General features: G+C 38.8%; 1 protein-coding gene across 1 annotated transcript; it reads left to right on the forward strand.

Annotated features, from left to right (window-relative positions):
* Positions 1 to 387: 387 nt before the first annotated feature.
* LOC140230717 (lactadherin-like) lies at positions 388 to 15,879 on the forward strand. The gene is made up of 9 exons (XM_072310857.1): positions 388 to 540; positions 3,189 to 3,240; positions 4,348 to 4,572; positions 5,498 to 5,818; positions 6,342 to 6,679; positions 9,704 to 9,860; positions 11,666 to 11,883; positions 14,276 to 14,419; positions 15,399 to 15,879. Exons 1-9 carry the CDS (start codon positions 388 to 390, stop codon positions 15,552 to 15,554), a joined length of 1,764 nt encoding a protein of 587 aa, XP_072166958.1. The 3' UTR covers positions 15,555 to 15,879.
* The last annotated feature ends 3,158 nt before the right edge of the window (positions 15,880 to 19,037 follow it).

Raw genomic sequence — 19,037 nt, forward strand, 5'->3', positions numbered from 1 at the left:
TGTATATGTGATGATGTTTGTGGATGGAGCTGCGTAGGCAATGGTAAGATGGATTAATCATACCCCACCCCCTCCCATAGGACTAGGGAATTCGAAATTTTTTGTTTTGTTTTGGATATCTCGGCCACTTTAAAACCAATTTTCTTCAATTAAACTTTGACTTCCTCTTAGAATCGTATATCATTATTTTCATTATTTCATAAGAGGTTCCTCATTATCTCATGAAATGGTCATCAAAAACGTTGGAAACCTAAAGCCCGATCTCAACCGAAACTGTACTATCCCTTTAAAATTATCGGTCTTCATAAAAATTAAATCTGAGGAATTGAAAGTATCATTGTTATTTCCCTGATAATTCAGAGAACTGCACGGCCCTGCCTATTGAAAATGGACGCTTGCTGCATTACGAAGTCGGTGACACCATTCCTCATGGAAGCGTTGTGGAATATGGTTGCGATGACGGTTACGAGGGAGCCCCATCAGGCCGCGTGGAGTGTAGGCGTGGAAACCTCCTCCCGGAAGTCCCCACCTGTTCGCCAGGTGAGACCGATGTCCACACGCAAGGGCGCCGGAAGCGGGGGGGGGGGGCAGGGGTGGCACTTGCCCCCCCAAACAAAATGTTGGGGGGGCAAAACGAGTTTTTGCCCCCCCAAAGTGCCCCCTGTAACAAATAATTAATCACTTATTTAATGACCAAAATGAACAATAAAGGCATATTTCTTGTCTAAATGTTGTAATTTCATGACTGAAAATGCAAAATTTTCGCCCCTAACGGGGCGAAAATTATAATACACTAACAACATACATTATTGTATCTATACACTAATAGTAACTTAATTATGAGTAAAGTGTATAGATGGTAGCCTCGTGTCCTCGAGTGTGCCCGCTGAAACATACCTTAAGTAAATCTTACATTTTTCATTTTCTTCTTTGCTTTCCAGCAGTATAAGAATATTTTTCATTGTTCGAACGATGCGATCACGTTCAAGCTTTTAATGAGTACATTTCAGATAAATGGCAAAGTGAAAGTGGCTCGCTCGTTCTGCCCGTACTTATAGTAAAATGAAAAGTTTTCATAATTTATTATCATAGTCCTTCGCAGTGATTCCTTTTACTATGTTTAATTCCTCAGAAATTTAATTCAAAATGCTCTATAAAAGCGACTTTTATACTCTGTTTTTACAAAAAGTCCCTACCGCGGGAGGGGGTATCCCCCTCCCACACCCTCCCCCCGCTCGGTCGCTTCGCTCCCTCACCGAGGATCTCACACCATCACATTATTATGTACTCCCATATGTTATGATCATAGTCCTTCCAACTGATTTTTTCAATATGTTAATTCCCTAGAAATTTGCTTTTAAATGCTCTATAAACGCGACTTTTATACTCTGTTTTTACAAAAAGTCCCTACCGTGGGAGGGGGTTTTCCCCCTCCCACACCCTCCCCCTCTCGGTCGCTTCGCTCCCTCGCCGAGGATCTCACACCATCACATTATTATGTACTCCCGTATGTAATAATCATAATCCTTCGCACTGATTATTTTTTACTAAGTTTAATTCCTTAATTTTTTTTTATTTTAAATGGTCTATAAACGCGACTCTGTTTTACAAAAGCTCCCTACAGTGTTTGTGTGTGTGTGTGTGTGTGTGTGTGTGTGTGTGTGTGTGTGTGTGTGTAGGAGGGGGTAATCCCCTTTCCACCCCCCCCCCCCCCCGCTCGCTCGCTTCGCTCCCGCGCCGAGGATCTCACATCGTCACATAATGTGCCCCCGTCGAGATTTTGCCCCCCCAAAACCAGAAGTGTTCCGGCGCGCTTGTCCACACGTATCAAGCAGAATGTTTGGATTTCTTGTGGTTGTTCTTTTTCCCTAAACCGATGTCAGTGGATGTAATTCCATAGTAGAAAGTGTATTCATGATGAATTGTCCAAAAGCGTACATCGCTGTGTACATGTCACGTGTGTGTTGTATCGGAAAATGATTATTGTTCTCATGGACTGTGATGAAATTACAGAATTGAATGCAAATTAAAAGATAACTTTATGAAGAACTTGCTTCCAAAAGGTGCTAAATCCCCATCGTTTTTTTTCAATAAATTTAGCGCTTTTCGGTTGAAAGATCTTCATATATAGGCCTATATATACATGTAAGTATAGAAGCGTCTATAGGGGGAATATACGTCTGAAAACACGATATCTTTAAAGGGGAATTCGCTCCAAAGAGGAAGTTTTTGATTTACCTTAAGGTTTTGACAATGTTTTTCAAAGCCTTATCATTGACCTGGGGCCTCAGGACTACTCCACAGTAGGACACATATTATGGCATAGTGTATGTAGATTGAGGACTGTACCATCAATACAATTTAGGGGAGATTGGCATGGATGGGAAAAAATGGGTGTGTATATTAGATGTGTATAAGAAAACGGGTCATTGGGGGAATTTAGGGAAATTTTTTCTTAAAAAAAGAGTATTATTTTGTCATTCACATACAGGGTATAAGATGCATTTTGTGCTCTTGCCAGTTCAATTCTGCACTGAGCCCATATATTAATGCATAGTTTTTCAGAAAGAGCAATTTTTGCATTTTTCATGCTTTTTATCGAAATTCACCCTAATATCACATTCCGCATTTCCCTTTATGGCTTGAAATAGCGTTTTCACAATACATATATAATATCCATATAATATAATATAATATATATATATATATATATATATATATATCCAAACATGTTGCGAATTCACGTATTGGCTCCAATATAGCGAAGAATCAAGAAATAAACTAGTAATGCATTATTTCGCCAATAAGAATGAGTTTATTGAACAACTCAAATTTTCGGTGGCCTCCACCTTCTTCAGGAGTCTCGACGCGGAATGTCAATACCAAAACATAAATTCATTTATGTTTTGGTATTTTACCGTATTTTGCCAGTGATGCGTAGACCGAGCTCATCAAAGATTTTAATGAGGTCTTTTCGCGCCCAATCGGCTCTACTTCCAGAGGCTCTCCTGAGCACTGCTAGCCATAGTCCTACGCTGTGTGTTCAGTTTTTTTTTTTCAAGAGTGAGAGTGCATTTATTATAATCCAACTAGTCCGCATATCTCTTCTCCGTCGAAAGCCCCCATAGAAACATCGAACTGTTTTCGTCCCTTTCGTTTCTCCATGCTTTGTTATTGTTGTCAAACAGCCGTGTCCTCCTCGAGTGCATTATGGTTTCTATGTCATCCTCTTCTATGGTGGTGAATTTCCTGGCCTAGTTTAGACAGGTGGATAACAGCTCACTTGATATGGAGGGGTAAAAATCCACTATGTCAAATACAATGAAAATCAGAGACTCTTTGTCCGGGAGTTTGTTGAACAATTCGAGCACATCGGCTGTTTGGTCCACTGATTTTGGTTGATTTTGTCTCTTATTTGTTTGTTAATGCGATCAAACATTATTTTGCTAGCGCGGCCAAATTCCGGCTTTGTAGGGTTGATCAGTTTTACCTGGGGTTTGTTGCTGAAATTATCATTGTGGTCTTTTGGTGTAACAAAGGCGGGTTTTTCCATCGTACCGTCCATCCTGTCACTGATGTGTAACTCTTTTGCAATTAACTCAGATTCCTTCTCAATATCTGCAATTACTTTTTCCTGTGCAACCTTGTACTTTCTGGTTATGTTCTCATTTTGAAGTTTCGCGTAACTCTTGGTGTTAATCAAATACACATTCCTGGTTTTATCGGCGTGGACAAATACCTTTGCAGATTTATATATGCGTTCCATGTCCTTGTTTAGTTTCCTTTGGAATTGACTCTTTACATTCTTGAATTCCAAATCGTCTACAATGGCCAGCAGACCGTTTTCAAAGCCTGTCATCTCTTCTATTAGGGGTGTTGAGCGTTTCGATTTGAATCCGAATTTATCCCTGGTTTCAAATAAATCATTTTCACTTTCACTTTGGCCCGTGCAATCGCTCGCTCCGAGAAAAAAAAAATGAGCTCTCCATCTCATCCTTCTCATGACACTTTCAATCTTCTCAATTAGTCATTTCACGTAATCTGTTCTCGGCGGAATTGATATGTTTTTTTTTTTTCCCGGAATAATCCACGTGAAACCGATCCATCGCGCCACATATTAGAACACTGGGTGGATCCTCAGCAGAAGAGTTCTCGACCGCACAGGGGAGGAAAAATAATATGCTCTGCTTTACAGCATTGAGCACTTTTCAATCCTCAACATACTGTATATTCCCGACAAATATATACCCAACGTATATTTTTGCTCCCTTGTCCGGTTTAGCACTCTTCTGCTGAGGATCCACCCAGTGTTCTGTGTTCAACCTTGCTCACATTTAATCTTTGCAGAGGTTCTGAAATGCCTGCCACCTGCTAACCCATCGGGAAACTACAGTGTTTCAACCATTGGTACCAACATATCGCAGACCCCTTCGGCTGACGGGTACAGACATGGAGATGCTCTCAATGTCAGTAGCTTGTGTAACTACAATCATTATCGCGTTCAACCCGATCAGTCCACGGTGTCAACATCTTGTGAAGATGGTAGCTGGACGGTTCCATGGCCGACATGCGGTGAGACATAAGTGTATTGTCTGCAGTGTGACTGGTGGGCACGCATGTGTACGTGCGTTCTCCAAAACAGACATGTGCCGAACGCATCTTCTGTTCAATCTAATTTAGTAAAGAATCGATGTGAACAATTTGTAGGCGGGCATTAACTCTCTGTGATAGGGAGATACTGGTCTTGCTTGACCAATGTGCATTAAGGTTGTAAGTGGCAGCTTCTTTTTTCCCGGTTATTTTCTATTGCTGCAACATTGAACGAAAGCAAAAAAAAACCAAAAAACCAAAACAAAAACCAAAACAAAACAAAAATGAAACAAAGGAAAAAATTAAAACATAAGGTTTAACTGAACTGAGCCACATTTAAGTAGATGAGAAGAAGGAGGCATATTCAACTGTGGGGTAAATGCGAATATACAAAATCTAGAGATGCCATTAAATTCACACTCAAGCTCCACACGTGTACTGTACAGGACAGCCGTAAGTTTTCACTCCAGCTTTACGGCTTACCGGAAATGCCGTATACCCGACCGTGAGAACACACTGTCTCGTGTAGGGAGCTCACGGTGAATGGATGATCTTGGGTGTATAGTCTGCTGGAAAATGCATGTAAGTCCACATAAAAGTAAAATGTGCGCTTTGTAACTTGGTGGCGCGTCGGCCTCACAGCGTGAACAGGGGAATGACATATCCAGATACGCCTACACGGTGCATAGATCAAAAGCATTCTCCCGGTTGCTGTTTTCTCATCCTTGTCTCTATCTGCGGTCTAACTATAAATAATGCATTTTGCAATATTTGACTAGGCAAATGCTAAAGAGTAGCCACACCTTCGTTACCTAAAAAGTATCATAGTTTCATTTTTTCTGTTCTCGCCAGTTAATCTAATATGTTCCTCACAATATTTTGAACGCTCATCTACTCATTCTGTCAGACGGCTTCGTTCATCACGTGGAATTGCTCGGAGGAATGGGCGATGAAGGATTTGTTGCCATAGCAACCAATTCCGATCTGAGCTATCTGTGGCTTCCGTACCTGCAGGGATGGACGGTAAATGCGTCGCGACTGGTATGCAGGCATCTGGGATTCAAGGCGGTGTACACCACTCTCACGGGAAATTACTCGTCCACTGGTGTCAGAAGAGTGGGCGTGTTCACTTGCCCTCCACAAGCTGCCAACATCACTGAATGTTATCTACTCGAAGAGCGAAGAGCATCAGGACTGGACGAAACCATCTGGATAAAGTGTTGTAATGGTAAGCAGGATTTTTTTTTTGTCCCATGCTGATTTATGTACGTATACCATCATTGTAAGTGGTGTAATCCTTTCAAATCCTCACATTTATTCTTGTCAATAATATGGTGATATTTTAATGATGATGATGATAATCACTGATGCCATTGTTATTGTTATTGTTTTCATTGTTATTATCATTGTCATCATATTTTTTCCCTGCTTGATACTTGAAAATAGATATGTTATTAGTGTAGGCGTTTTCTTAGTAATTCAACACAACGGCGCTAAAATGAATTATCGTTAAACTTAAGCTTACAAAGGTTTGTGCACGCTGTTAATCTCGTGGTATTTGAGAGGATAAACTAGTTTATTATCACTGCGTTATCATTATCAATATCATTCCTATTAATATCGTTTTCATTCTAAATGTTATTATTAGCATATTATTATCCTCTTGATCAGCGCCATAATCATAAGGAATAATTGATTGATACGATGATTTATGCTATTCGTACTGTTGTGATGATTGTGATTCAATACAGTCAGTTCCTGTTGGAGTCCAGGAACAGAGCTTGGTTTACAGAGTGGTGTTCTTCCCGACTCTAGCCTGACTGCATCATCGTGTATCAGTGACGAGGTATGCACCAACAAGGCCCGTCTTCACGGGAAGTTTGGATGGATGCCACTCCCTTCCTCCTCTTCGTCCGAATCTTCGTCCGAATGGCTCCTCGTGAATCTGCTCTCCACGTACCTCGTCACAGGAATAATCACGCAGGGAGCTGAAAGATTCCTTTCCTTCGTGCTGACGTACTCTATTTCCTCCAGCATCGACGGGAACACATGGACTCAGTACAGAGACCCTTTGACGGGGAACAAAATGGTAAGATATAATCATGATTATCATCATTATCGCATAAAGATAAATGCTGCGTCGATAGTCAGGCAACACTTATTCGTAATGTTCATTTAGACTTGTCATAACTGTACGGGACAGGGGAAGTTCTTCAATTTTGAAACTAATCGATGCATAAGAAGATTACAATATTTGGAGAATTGACTCGTGGAAGGATGTTATATGATTAAGAAGAACAACTAAAAATGCCAATTTAGTAATGAGAATGACAGTAGGGATACTGGTAACAGTAACAAAAGCTACTTTTTTGTATTAATCATATCCATCCTGCTGAACGTTAAAATCACAATGATAAACCAGTAATGTAAATGATTACAATATATATCAATTATAACACTATTGACAACAGCAATGGTGATAGGATCTTAATTACCGTATAGGAAAGACTCTTTAGGTCTTGCCAGTGTTCTGTATATCAGGGGTCGTATCATTTTTGTTTGTAGGCTAACGTTGCCAGGCATCAATTTCGACAAATGCAGAGAGAAAAAGGGAGAGATGGAGAATGGGAGATAGAGAGAGAGAGAGGGGGGGGGGGGGAGGGAGAACGGAATGAAGATTGATCGAGAGAGAGAGAGGGAGACCAAGGACGTGAGACACTTGTTGGTCGTACCTGAAGTCGGATCGACGTAGGCATAATTGTCCGGACAGTTACAAGTCGTAGTTGTACCAAATTAAAGCGTGTCAAAACTATTAACCGTCTTTAGATCTACAACGCAAACGGTAAAAACGACACCAATTAGCCCCCCAAATCGATGTTCTGTGCATGCGCGAGACAGGTGTCGCCATTGTCAAACGCGGGAGGCTGCGTCGTCTTAACGTTCGCGTCGCAGATATGAACCCTCCGTCTTTATACTGACCTGTTAGAACATTCACTCTTAAAACATCCGAGTCAAATCTGACCCGGAACTGCAGCGAACTGGGTCTGTTGGGGTCAGAAATGACAAGGAATGGGGTCAGATATGACCCATTCAGAGTCATAAATTGGGTCAGGGTGACGCCATTAGGGGTCTTCATGACCAAATTCCAAGTCATTTTTGACCCGGAACGGTGTGTGACCCCAACGGACCCAGTTCTGGGTCAGTTCTGACTCGGATGTTTTAAGAGAGTTGGTTGCTTCCTCCATGGTGCCACTCAATTTTATAGTTTTTGTGATTTGTTTTCTTATTTTTGTATTAAAGGAGTCCTCTGGATGACTTTCAGATTTTTTACATTTGAACAACTATGAATTAGTTATACTGAGGACAGAGTTTCAGAATTTGTGATAATTGGAATGAAGAATAAGAATATTTTCAAAATTTAGAACAATTGCAATAAACAAGGATGATGACATGGCAGAGTCACCATAGGAATGCATGAGTTGGGGCTCAAGGAAGCAGAACAAAAGAAGAAGGCAAGCATAGATTACAGACAGGTGAACACGCAAGCAAGCACTATTGTTATGAAATTACTCTATTATCATTTCTGAAATATATGAACCTCCTATGTCATCATCCTTGTTCAGTGTAATTTGTTTAAGGTTTTTCAAAGTATTGCTTCTCTGCTCAAGAACCACAATAAATTTCACAAAAATATATACATGGAGTTGTCGATTTACGTACTACATGATGTGAAATTATGAAAATTGTCTGGAATGTTCCTTTAAGCAGCATGGGTTTAACAAGATCATTTATTGCAATAAAGGGAATATTAATCAATTGACTATCCAAATCTAACATGTCTAACGTTGCAGAAACGCTCCTTGCCCTGACTGACATGTAGAGTTGAAAATGTTTCAGTTCATCCGTTACAACCATGAACATTAGTTATTAAAGCCAAAATTCATCTTCCATCACTTAGAATATACTTCAAATACATCGAAAGGGTATACCAAGAAACTACCTGGTATTTAGACGGAATGAATACAATATCAACGGACAGCTGTAAAGTGAAGTTAACGCTATTCCGTGTCATTTGAAATTCTGAATGATCTGCTTTAAAACAAAACATCGACAGTAAAGAAAATCTTTCAAATATATTTTAAATTCCATGTATCACCACTTGCACTTGCCCGCCCCGAACACTTTGGTGATGTCATTGCCGGTCACTTCGCTTTGCTTCTGTTTGAGTTACGCATTCAGCAGCACTGTCGCGCTGGATACTAAATATTGCTGTTCATTCACATTCAGCACTGTTAGACGGGCTTTTCAAACTCGAAAATGCCCTTGCATGCTAATATCTTAAATATGCCCATCCAGTGTTGGTTTCTACGCTGGGCAATGGTGTAGTAGCGTGCCACCTTTTCTTTCGAAAATATCTCAATTAGCACAATTCGAAGCAACGTAACCTCTTCTTTAGTAGCAATGAATGCATTTATGATTCGTGTTTCAACTGTGACGTTAGATTGGTCCATTTCATGACGTCAGTAAAACCTTCGCCGAATTTCCCAGATTCATCCAAAGTGCTTGCATCATATGAATTTTCTCTTTGTTCTTGATGCATAATCCCCGTCGTGGAATGAGCAAATGTCTTACATCTTGTCCTTTCCAAGATTCTGGCATAAAAAGTGCATTTATAAATTTGTGCCAAACGGTAATTCTATTTGAAGCCAGCTTCGGAGATAAGCTCTATATGTGGCGCCAACTGTCGCACGGTCGATTTCGTTGTGAATTATATTTCGCATGATTGTCATTATCCATTTGAAATCGTGGTTTTACAGCGGTATTTCACACATTTCTCGACATGCATATACGAGTATATATTACAGACCAATGCTTGACAGGTCTGCCGCCATACGAGAAGTATGTTTTGCTTTAAAAAAAAAAGGGGGGGGGGGGACTACTCTTCAAAATAGCAGAAGACAGGGCGACGTGGGAGAAAATAAAGAAATTCGAAGTGATAACAATGCACGGCATTTTCTTATGATCTTCACTGAAAATCTGTACATGCACAAATAGAGTTCCATATCATTCCTCTTTTCTAATTGGTTTCGAATGACATTACGACTTTTCGTAGGTGCTCCGGGGAAACTTCGATGATAGGACTCCTGTCAAGCACTATTTTCGACCACCGATCAAGGGCCAATACATCCGGTTTGAACCAATCACTTTCAGCTCTCGGATAGCTGTCAGACTCGAACTACTTGGCTATGGTCCTCTACACAACGTTCTTGGTATGTATAATATTGACCCGTCGAGTCCCACCTCCCTGCTGTGAGTTAGGAGCCATGGCAGATTACATTGCTGCGGCGAAACCGCGGCGCCGCCGTTCATCGGCGCTTTGAGCGGTCCTTTGAAAAGCCCGTTGATGCGTCGGGGTACTCAAGCGTATTCTCACCTTGGCCCGAACTGCAGACAGACTTACTTACAATTAAGATAAGCGAAGTGATATCAAGTTTTCTTTTAAAGAGGGAAATGATAACTGGAGTTCTGAAGAGATCACAACAAAAATGGCAATGACAAAAATATACCCAGAGAGCGGAAAAACTGATGCTATTTCATTTTATAATAGACAGCATTGTAGTATCAAATAGAGAATAGGGAGATACTACAAATTATGGTGTCTTTGCAAGTCTGGAGGCTAGCAAGTGCCCCGTCTCACTCCCTCTCTCTCGTCCGGTCCATCTATAGAAATGTGGTATACACATTGAAGATGGAGACGCAAAAAAAAAGCCCCCCAAAACACCAAAACAATATTGCTAATTTCTGGTCTTGGCTCATGGACTATTAGTATATACAGGGGACAAAAACACTCTGTCCCTCGTTGGCCGCGCTGGCTGAGAGCTGGCCACACCACGAGTCGCGCTCGTTAGATCCCACTTCAGTCATTCATCGCAAAGAGCAGAGTGCATTAACCAGGAAAAGTGTTTCCTTTACCTCTATACCCATGCATATACAAAAAAAAAAAAAAAAAAAAAAAAAAAAACCAAAAACCGGGCGCATCATGCTGACCACTCGTGGTTCGTCCCTGGTGACCATGAAGAGTCAGCAAACGGTTAACTAGGAACATTATGCCATGATATACGCTTGAATGACTGACTAACTGAATTCTATATATACAGGGCTCGACACTAACGGTGGCCCGGTGGCCCGGAGCCACCAAAAATGAAAGTCGGGCCACCACATTTCAACAAAAGAAGGCAGAGTTGGAATTTTTTTTTTTCAAAGTATATCAATAAATTCGTAATTTTTTTGCGCCGGAAATGCATAAATGTTTTTTATTGTGTTTTTTTTTTTCGGGCCACAACATTTTTTTTTTCTCGGGCCACCAAAAATTTGAATTGATGATTTTGGTGGCCCCATCGGGCCACTAAAAAAAGTTAGTGTGGATCGAGCCCTGATATGTGTAAACATCTTCATCTATGCTCCTGTGACCCCTTCATTCTGACTTTTGTGACCCTCTTTCTCTCTTTCAATCTCCTTCTTCATCTCTCATACACAAACACGTCTAAAATGATATAAAGACACATGCATTTCTTTGTCCATCTATAATTAATTGTATAGACGAAGCACCTGGCAGAGCGAAAAATGTTCTGGACTTGTAATAAGAACCTTAGCTTGAATCGTGCCATGTTCGTCCATATTTGGATAGGACACTCTGCGTGTGTGGTTTCATGACATTTGCTCCTGCGATCTACACGCTTAGTTAAGCATAATATTCTACCCACAAACATCACCCTTATCCTAATCCTCACATCAAACTAAGCTTTAAAGCCTATCACAACCCCTACCCTAACCCTATAGGTCCGTGGGTCAAAGTAAGAACAAAGTATATGTCGCCGCTTTGCATACGATATCTCGCGACTCATGTATATTAGTACCGTCTACTGCTGATGAAATGACGTACCCAAATTCAGGACCAGTGATTAAAATGGAGAGAAGTAATTTTATCTCTGTATGTATAACATAATTCATATTTACATATCACTTCTTATTTTCTCATACCTCTGTCACATGATTTTCCTTTCTCTCCCCTTAGCGTCATTAGTTGATGAAGGATGCACGGTAGAACGTGGTGTTCCCCTTGGTGTTGCGGACGGCAGAATTCCAGATGACCGGCTAACAGCCTCGTCCACCTATGGAGGTCAGACGAATTTCTATGGAGTCACGAAGGGCAGACTCGACCTCACCGTTCCTGGACCAGATGGTGGATCTTGGACTGCTGAACGCTTTCGAGACCCGCGTCCATGGGTTAAGGTGAAAAAAAAAATGTTTCAAGATAGTGTAATCATATCAAGCACTTTCTTTTTTCTCAGCGTAAGAACTACCATTGCATATTATTTCTGATTAAAAAAATACACCCCAAATCTGGAGTTTCAATGCCTCCAACACGAAGTGTCGGCATTATGTTTTCGGGTTGTTCGCCTGTCCGTCTGCTTGACCTTCCGTCCGTAATCAATTTTGTGGACAGCGTAACTAAAAATCATTTAAGGTACCCTATTGAAACTTGGCATGTATATGTACGAGTGGGCGAAGTTGTGCCTATCAACTTTTGGGTGCAGATGCTCAAGGTCAAAGGTCAACAGGTCAAGGTCAAATCCTCGAAATTTCACTATTTCTCCCATATCTATATGCAATGTCTGGAGATATTTGCTTGAAACTTTGTGTATACATGAGCTATCATATAAAGATAATCCAGAGAAAGTCACGTCAAATGTCAAAAGCGAAGTGAAAAAGTTAAAACTCTCTTTTTTCTCCATATCTCACAAATGGTTCAAGGTATCTTCGTACATATGCATGTAGTGACTGGCAGTAATTATCTAGGGAATTTAGGGGCCATGGGTCGAAGGGCAGGGTCAAAGGTCAAGGTCAACTCCTCAAAAATCTATGCAATGCCTGCAGAATTTTTCTTGAAACTTATAGTGCATGCATGTATTACCCAATAGAGACTCTCTCGGAAGTTTCTTGCCTAAAGGTCAAAGGTCAAAGGTCAAGTTAAAGTGTTAAATTTCACTTCTTCCTTAAACTTGACAAGCCTGTCATTGTAATATTTTGCCAAATATGTGAAACTGTCATCACACATTGTCAGGACATTGTAATATAGAACCTATCAGGAGAACCGTGCATTATGGAGGAGGCATGCATACCAGTCGCCTTAGCGACATTTCTAGTTTTTCTCTCTTTCTCTTCTCTCTGTTTCCTGTCACCCACGTGTATAACATGCATATATGACAAGATTAGTAAAAAGAACGTATGGGTTGAATTCCCAATAGACCAAAATGGGAAAATTTTGGTCAACTCAGCTGTCAATTCAATTCAATTCAATTCAATCATAATTTATTTCCAATCTACGAAAATCAAAACATAGTACAAAGTATACATGTCATGAAATGATATTGTTCAAACATTTGCAAAAGATGCATGTAATATCCGAGATAAATTATATAACAACATGTGTTTATATATATATATACAATAATTAGGAGGAACAATACACATATACTTCGTGGACGTGCGGAAAATAGATTCGATTATGGAAAATAGTGATCCACTAAAAAGCAAGGCTTGTGGGACGTGGATCGCTAGATAAATAATGAGTAAATAATATATTATTCGAGGGTTTTTTTATAGCTATTATATTTGCTATAGATTATTTAAATCATTTGTAAAAAATATATTATAGTTATATTAAGATACGCAGGTCGGGAAAAAAATATATAAAATATCAATGTTAATGCCCGGACACTGTTCACTGAACCACGTGTACCGGGAAAATATGACAAGGACAACACACTCGTACGCACATTACCCACACACATATAAGACGCGAGACAGTACCGAGAAGAGAGAAGACGGTAACAATACAAGTCAACGAAGAACAAAAGACAGGAAAGGAAGAGGAGAGAAGAAAGAAGAGAGGTCTGCATACAGAGCACGCAAAGTGCTGCGACATCAGGAGAGGTGAAAGCTGTCATCGAGTTCCATGTATTTTGTAATAGAATTACAGCTCCCTCCTCTTATATTTCAGTGACAGTGCAAACAATTAGGCAAATAAAATATTCTAGGCCCATAAGTGCTTTTAAAGGGATAGTATAGTTTTGTTTGAGTGTGGATCTCAGGTTTTAAGTTTTTTATAATTAGAAACTATGTATGAAATATTAAAAAAAAATACAATTCAAAGAGGGATTTAAAGTTTATTTCATGAAAATCGGATTTGAAATGGCCAATAACTATATCCAAAAAGAAAGTAAAGTAAAGTAAAGTGGCCGCAATTTAAAATGTGGGTCGCATCTCAACCAACACTATACCATCCCTCTAAGTTTCAATTCTTCCTTTCTGTCTGTGGGAGCCGCAGTGCGATGGTATCTTCAACGTATCACATTTTCATGTTTGTTTGTTACTATTAAATTCTCTTTTTTATTTTTGGAGAAACACATAAAAAAAAACCAATAACTTTTATTAGTTTTTGTCTCAGTTTGGTGAACTTTGTATATACCAGTCTGGTTCCCTTGACTTGATGCCAATGTGAAACCCGGAGTTGAAATTCATATCAAGCTTACAAACAAACAAACACACCAAACACACACACAAACACACAAACAAATAGCAAAAAAATAGAATCCCAATTTTCAAATATTATTATCCCCAGATTGACATTGGCCAAATTGTCATGGTAACTGGTGTGATTACTCAGGGTAGCTACCATTGGGACAACTGGGTGACGTCCATCTTAGTCTCTACGTCATTGGATGACGTCACTTGGCATTTTGTGGCAAGATGCGGTACACAGCAGGTAGGCATTTCTACAAGCAACGTTTCATTTAATGCATTACCTATCAAACCTAGTGATTGTATACAAAATCTACATGTAAAATTCATGATGTCAGCAGCAAGACACGAAGTAATCCCGTCATTACGATTTAGGTGGAAAAGAGATCCATCACAGTAAATCTATGTACCTCATCTCAGTTTATACCTTGTTTCATTACCAGTAGAACCAATGATAATACAAAGATAGTCTTGATCAACGCTATAAAATCAAGTTATTAATTTGTTTTCCTCAGTTTCAGTTCAGTTTGGCATTTATTTCCATAGATGTTCTCTAGGCTTAGGTCTGTAAATGAGCATGTGTTGTTTTTATTTTTCTATTATTTTAAGAAGTATAAAACAACATAAAAACATCTGTATGACTATGTACTATCGACATTTCATCTTTATCACTATGATGACTGTAATCAACATTGCTATTACTATTAGCGTTGAATGTAGCTGTGATGGTGTGGTTAAAGGGACATTCCAGACAATTTTCATAATTTCACATAATGTAGTACATAAATCGACACCTCCATGTGTAGATTTGTGGAATTTATTGTGGTTCTTGAGCAGAGAAAAAATATTTTGAAAAACCTTAAAGAAATTACACTGAACAAGGATGATGACATAGGAGGTTCACATATTTCAGAAATGTAGCAGTGTAATCCATTACAATACCTCTTGCTTGCGAGTTCACCAGTGTAGGGTCTATGCATGCCTTCTTCTTCTGTTCTGCTTCCTTGAGCCTCAACTCATGCATTCTTATGGTGACTCTGCCATGTCATCATCCTTGTTCATTGCAATTTGTTCTAAATTTTGAAAATATTCTTATTCTTCATCCCAATCATCATAAATTCTGAAACTCTGTCCTCAGTATAACTAATTTCTAGTTGTTCAAGTGTAAAAATCTGAAAATCATCTGGAGGTCTCCTTTAATGTGTTACTATGAAATCTTACAGATATTCCCGGCGAACTTTGACCGCAATACCCATGTGACGTCACTCTTTGACGCACCAGTCAACGCTCGTTACGTGAAGATTCACCCATATTGGTTTGTAAATTATTACGTCTCCATGCGATTCGAAGTTCTCGGGTTCTTGATGATGTCCAGCTAACTACTTGGGATACCCAATAAATAGCACTAAAAGATTCAACTTTCTTCTCCGTACACATTATAATCTCCCAGCATCAGTATTGGCGCTATTTCACTCTGTGTGAATATGACAATGCTTACCTGTACACACAGATAGAGATACAGACGTAAAGATCTTTTTAAAGCATCTGTGGGCTCTATGTGAAGAACAGACAATACCCTTGGTCCAGAAAAAAAAAGAATTAGCAAAAGATACAGATCCTTTCGCCATGGATGATTATACATTATTATCTGAAACGTAATGTGAAATGAGAAAGGAAATAGACTGAAGGACAGCAAAGAATCTTACAGGATGTCACTGTTGTAATAATCAAAAGCAAAGTAGATAATTAGCAATATCAGTTAAAAGACAACGTTGAGTCATGCAAATAGAAAGGAGCATGTTTCTTCCACCAATAATGCAAATGCATTCTTCTCATATTTACTTCAAAGCTGCTCTGACGATATTTTTTTTTTCGGTTTTGCCATTGCTTTGCATTTGAAATAAAGGTTTTGAACAATCTGAACGATTCTCCAAACAGCCATTCCAAGAAATATCATAATCTTAAGCTAATGCAATTCCGATTTAGAATGTAAGCCATTGTATAGACAAACTCTCCATTTGTTTTTAGAAGTATCACTTAATCATTCACGCATTTCGATTTACAGAATACGCATTATTGTTTTCTCGAGTCCATTATAGTTGATATTGATGTTGCAATATCCATGGATCTTTATAAACTTCAAATAAAACTAAAGGCATGTAGTATATTCTAAGAGCAAACTACTATTGTACGTTATTCAACACAAACTCTATGTGGAATAAAACACAAATGCTCAGTCGAAAGAAAAAAAAAAGTAGCAGAATTTTAGGCAATAATCTCGTGCTAGATAATTGTAATTGAATATCAGCTTATTTACTCTCATAATTGGTCTCCAAATTCCATGGAAAGCGTATGTAATATCAAGCTACAGATTGATTCTGTAAATAGTGATAGTTTAATCTGAGAGTGTTGTCATGGTTGTAGATATCTTTGTGTGGTTGCATGCTGAAACTTGGGTTGGAATCGTCATGTCATATTTCGTATCATTTTGGGTTTTTTTTTTATATAGAGGTATATACAGAACGAAGATCTCAGACATAGAATCATTGTTATCTATGTTTTTTAATCTCTTCACGTAAGCTGTTATTTTTTTCTCTCATCCCATTAATCATTAATGTATTTCTCTTTATCAAGAGAAGAAAGTGTGATTATTTTAAATTGGGTGTTTTCTCCATGCTAAAAAAAAAGGAAACATATTTAGAATTTTTTTAAGAATCTTTTTTAAACACTGGGACCCTGCATTTTAGAAGTTGAAAAATATGAGTATTATTCATACGTCTGTACAAGTATCAATTAGTGACTATTGGGCTCATGCAACTTAAAATATGTAGTTTACCACCAAGAATCTGGTATTTACTTTTAATTTGATTCAGATTCACATCGTTTTACTGTCATGTATGAAAATGTACATGTACACACACACACACACACACACACGCAAATGCTTCCGGACTCTTCTTGCAAAAAGACGGTATAATCACAAAGAAGTAACAACAAAAACAATGCATAAAATGCATGTCGTTAAACAAATATGCAACGCATAATCAAAAGATACAAACTAAACTGTTACCCACAGGTTCTTACAACTTTAAAATCCATAGATGCCATTATTATGTATACATTGCACTAAGTGAAAAAAATCATCTGAATAAAGTCCACATATCAAGATTATGTATCATTGCATCAGCCCCTTATTCGTACTGTAACAAAGCCCTAAATGAAATATTCATTTAGACTAACAATCAAAGCAATGCAAAAACCCAAACTCCTTTGAGATAATACGTTTTACCACATTCTAACATAAATACAAGACTATTTGAAGAAAAACAAGATTCTATCACACATCAGTACGCTATTGTTTACCTGTAATATTGAATATCGTATTTCGTATCTGGTAGCCTTTGTGGTCAATTGTTTTACTTTTGTCACTGCAACTTAACCTCATTTATCTCTCTTTTTTTAATCCGTTATTATGAAATAAAATTTAAAAAAAAAATATAAAAATTAACTCCAAGGTACACTGTCTGTGATTTTTTTTTTCTGGTGTCCACCAAAGTCCAAGGATTGCTCATGCCATGCAATTCGTTACATATACTGTGACTATCTACGACAGAGAGAGGGAGAGAGAGGAGAGTTACATTAGATTATACTTGTGGTGGCCAGATTTACCGTACTCAACTTCTCGTGAAGCTGAGCTGGAATAAGCCATCTTGGAAAAGGCTGGTTTGCTGTAACATGGTAATAATGGCAATTGTGGGATACAATGGAGTGCATGGGAAGGCTGGCCCGGCTCGGATATATTCGGGAATCTCCGTAACGAATTGTGCTTACAGCCTTATCACTGATCTATATGTAAAGTACACACCAGCCAAAGAATCTCGGCTGGAGTCGCCGTTACCGATGAGCGTATCACGGGTCAATGCACTTATATTTCGCTGACCCGAGCTTGGAGAGAATGCCCGTGTGAATCGAGCCACCCATAGAACGCCACGTTACCGGGTCTTTGATATGAGATACAATTTGATTGTCTAAACGTTTTTGTCACATTTGAATCTTTATTTCACCTGTTGAACAGCAACTCATTCAAGCAGCGCTCGACAAATTTTGGTATTTAGCCATTAAATCGGCATACTGTCCGTCTCATACACGCATTGCATAATGCGTATAAATTACGTATGCGTGTGTATGTATGTGTGTGTGTGCGTTGTGAATTTGTTCTTGTTGTTGTGGTTAAACGAGGGATTTGACGACTGGTAACTTAAGTTTGCAGAATATAAAAAAAAATCAACATTCGGAAAGACGGGGGGGGGGGGGTTAATCGCCATACATAATCGAGAAATGATTGAATTGAGATTTTCAGTCTAATTTTTGGATTTGTCCCTCATCTCAAATTCTCAGTCTAAGAAATTTAAGAGAATTCATAACCCTTGTGCACGTCTGAAAGTAGGCCCTAAGAGTTACCCTGCAGTGCTTGTCTGTTATATGCCTGCATGCTTGCGAGTTTGAGGTATGCTTTGGATTCGGAATCTTGCGAATTAAATGAGGAAGACATAATGACCTAGAAGACAGTCAGAATCCTTGTTAACTTGTACGTGCTTTTTTTCTGCTTCCATTGGTTGTTAGCTTACCTAAAAACTGAGGTTTTCAAGTGAATAACATTTCTATGGTGAGCGTATCTATGCTTTGTTGTACATGAGCAATCAAATCTCTATAATGATTGTAGATTAGCTTACCCTTTCACGACAAAGATTAAAAAATATATCATATATACATATGTATATATATTTCATATACATATATATGTATATCATATATCGCTCAGCAAAAAAAGAAAGTAAACACTTTTTCAAGTTCATATCTCT

The sequence above is a fragment of the Diadema setosum genome, chromosome 7 (assembly GCF_964275005.1).
Source record: "Diadema setosum chromosome 7, eeDiaSeto1, whole genome shotgun sequence".
Taxonomy (NCBI): domain Eukaryota; kingdom Metazoa; phylum Echinodermata; class Echinoidea; order Diadematoida; family Diadematidae; genus Diadema; species Diadema setosum.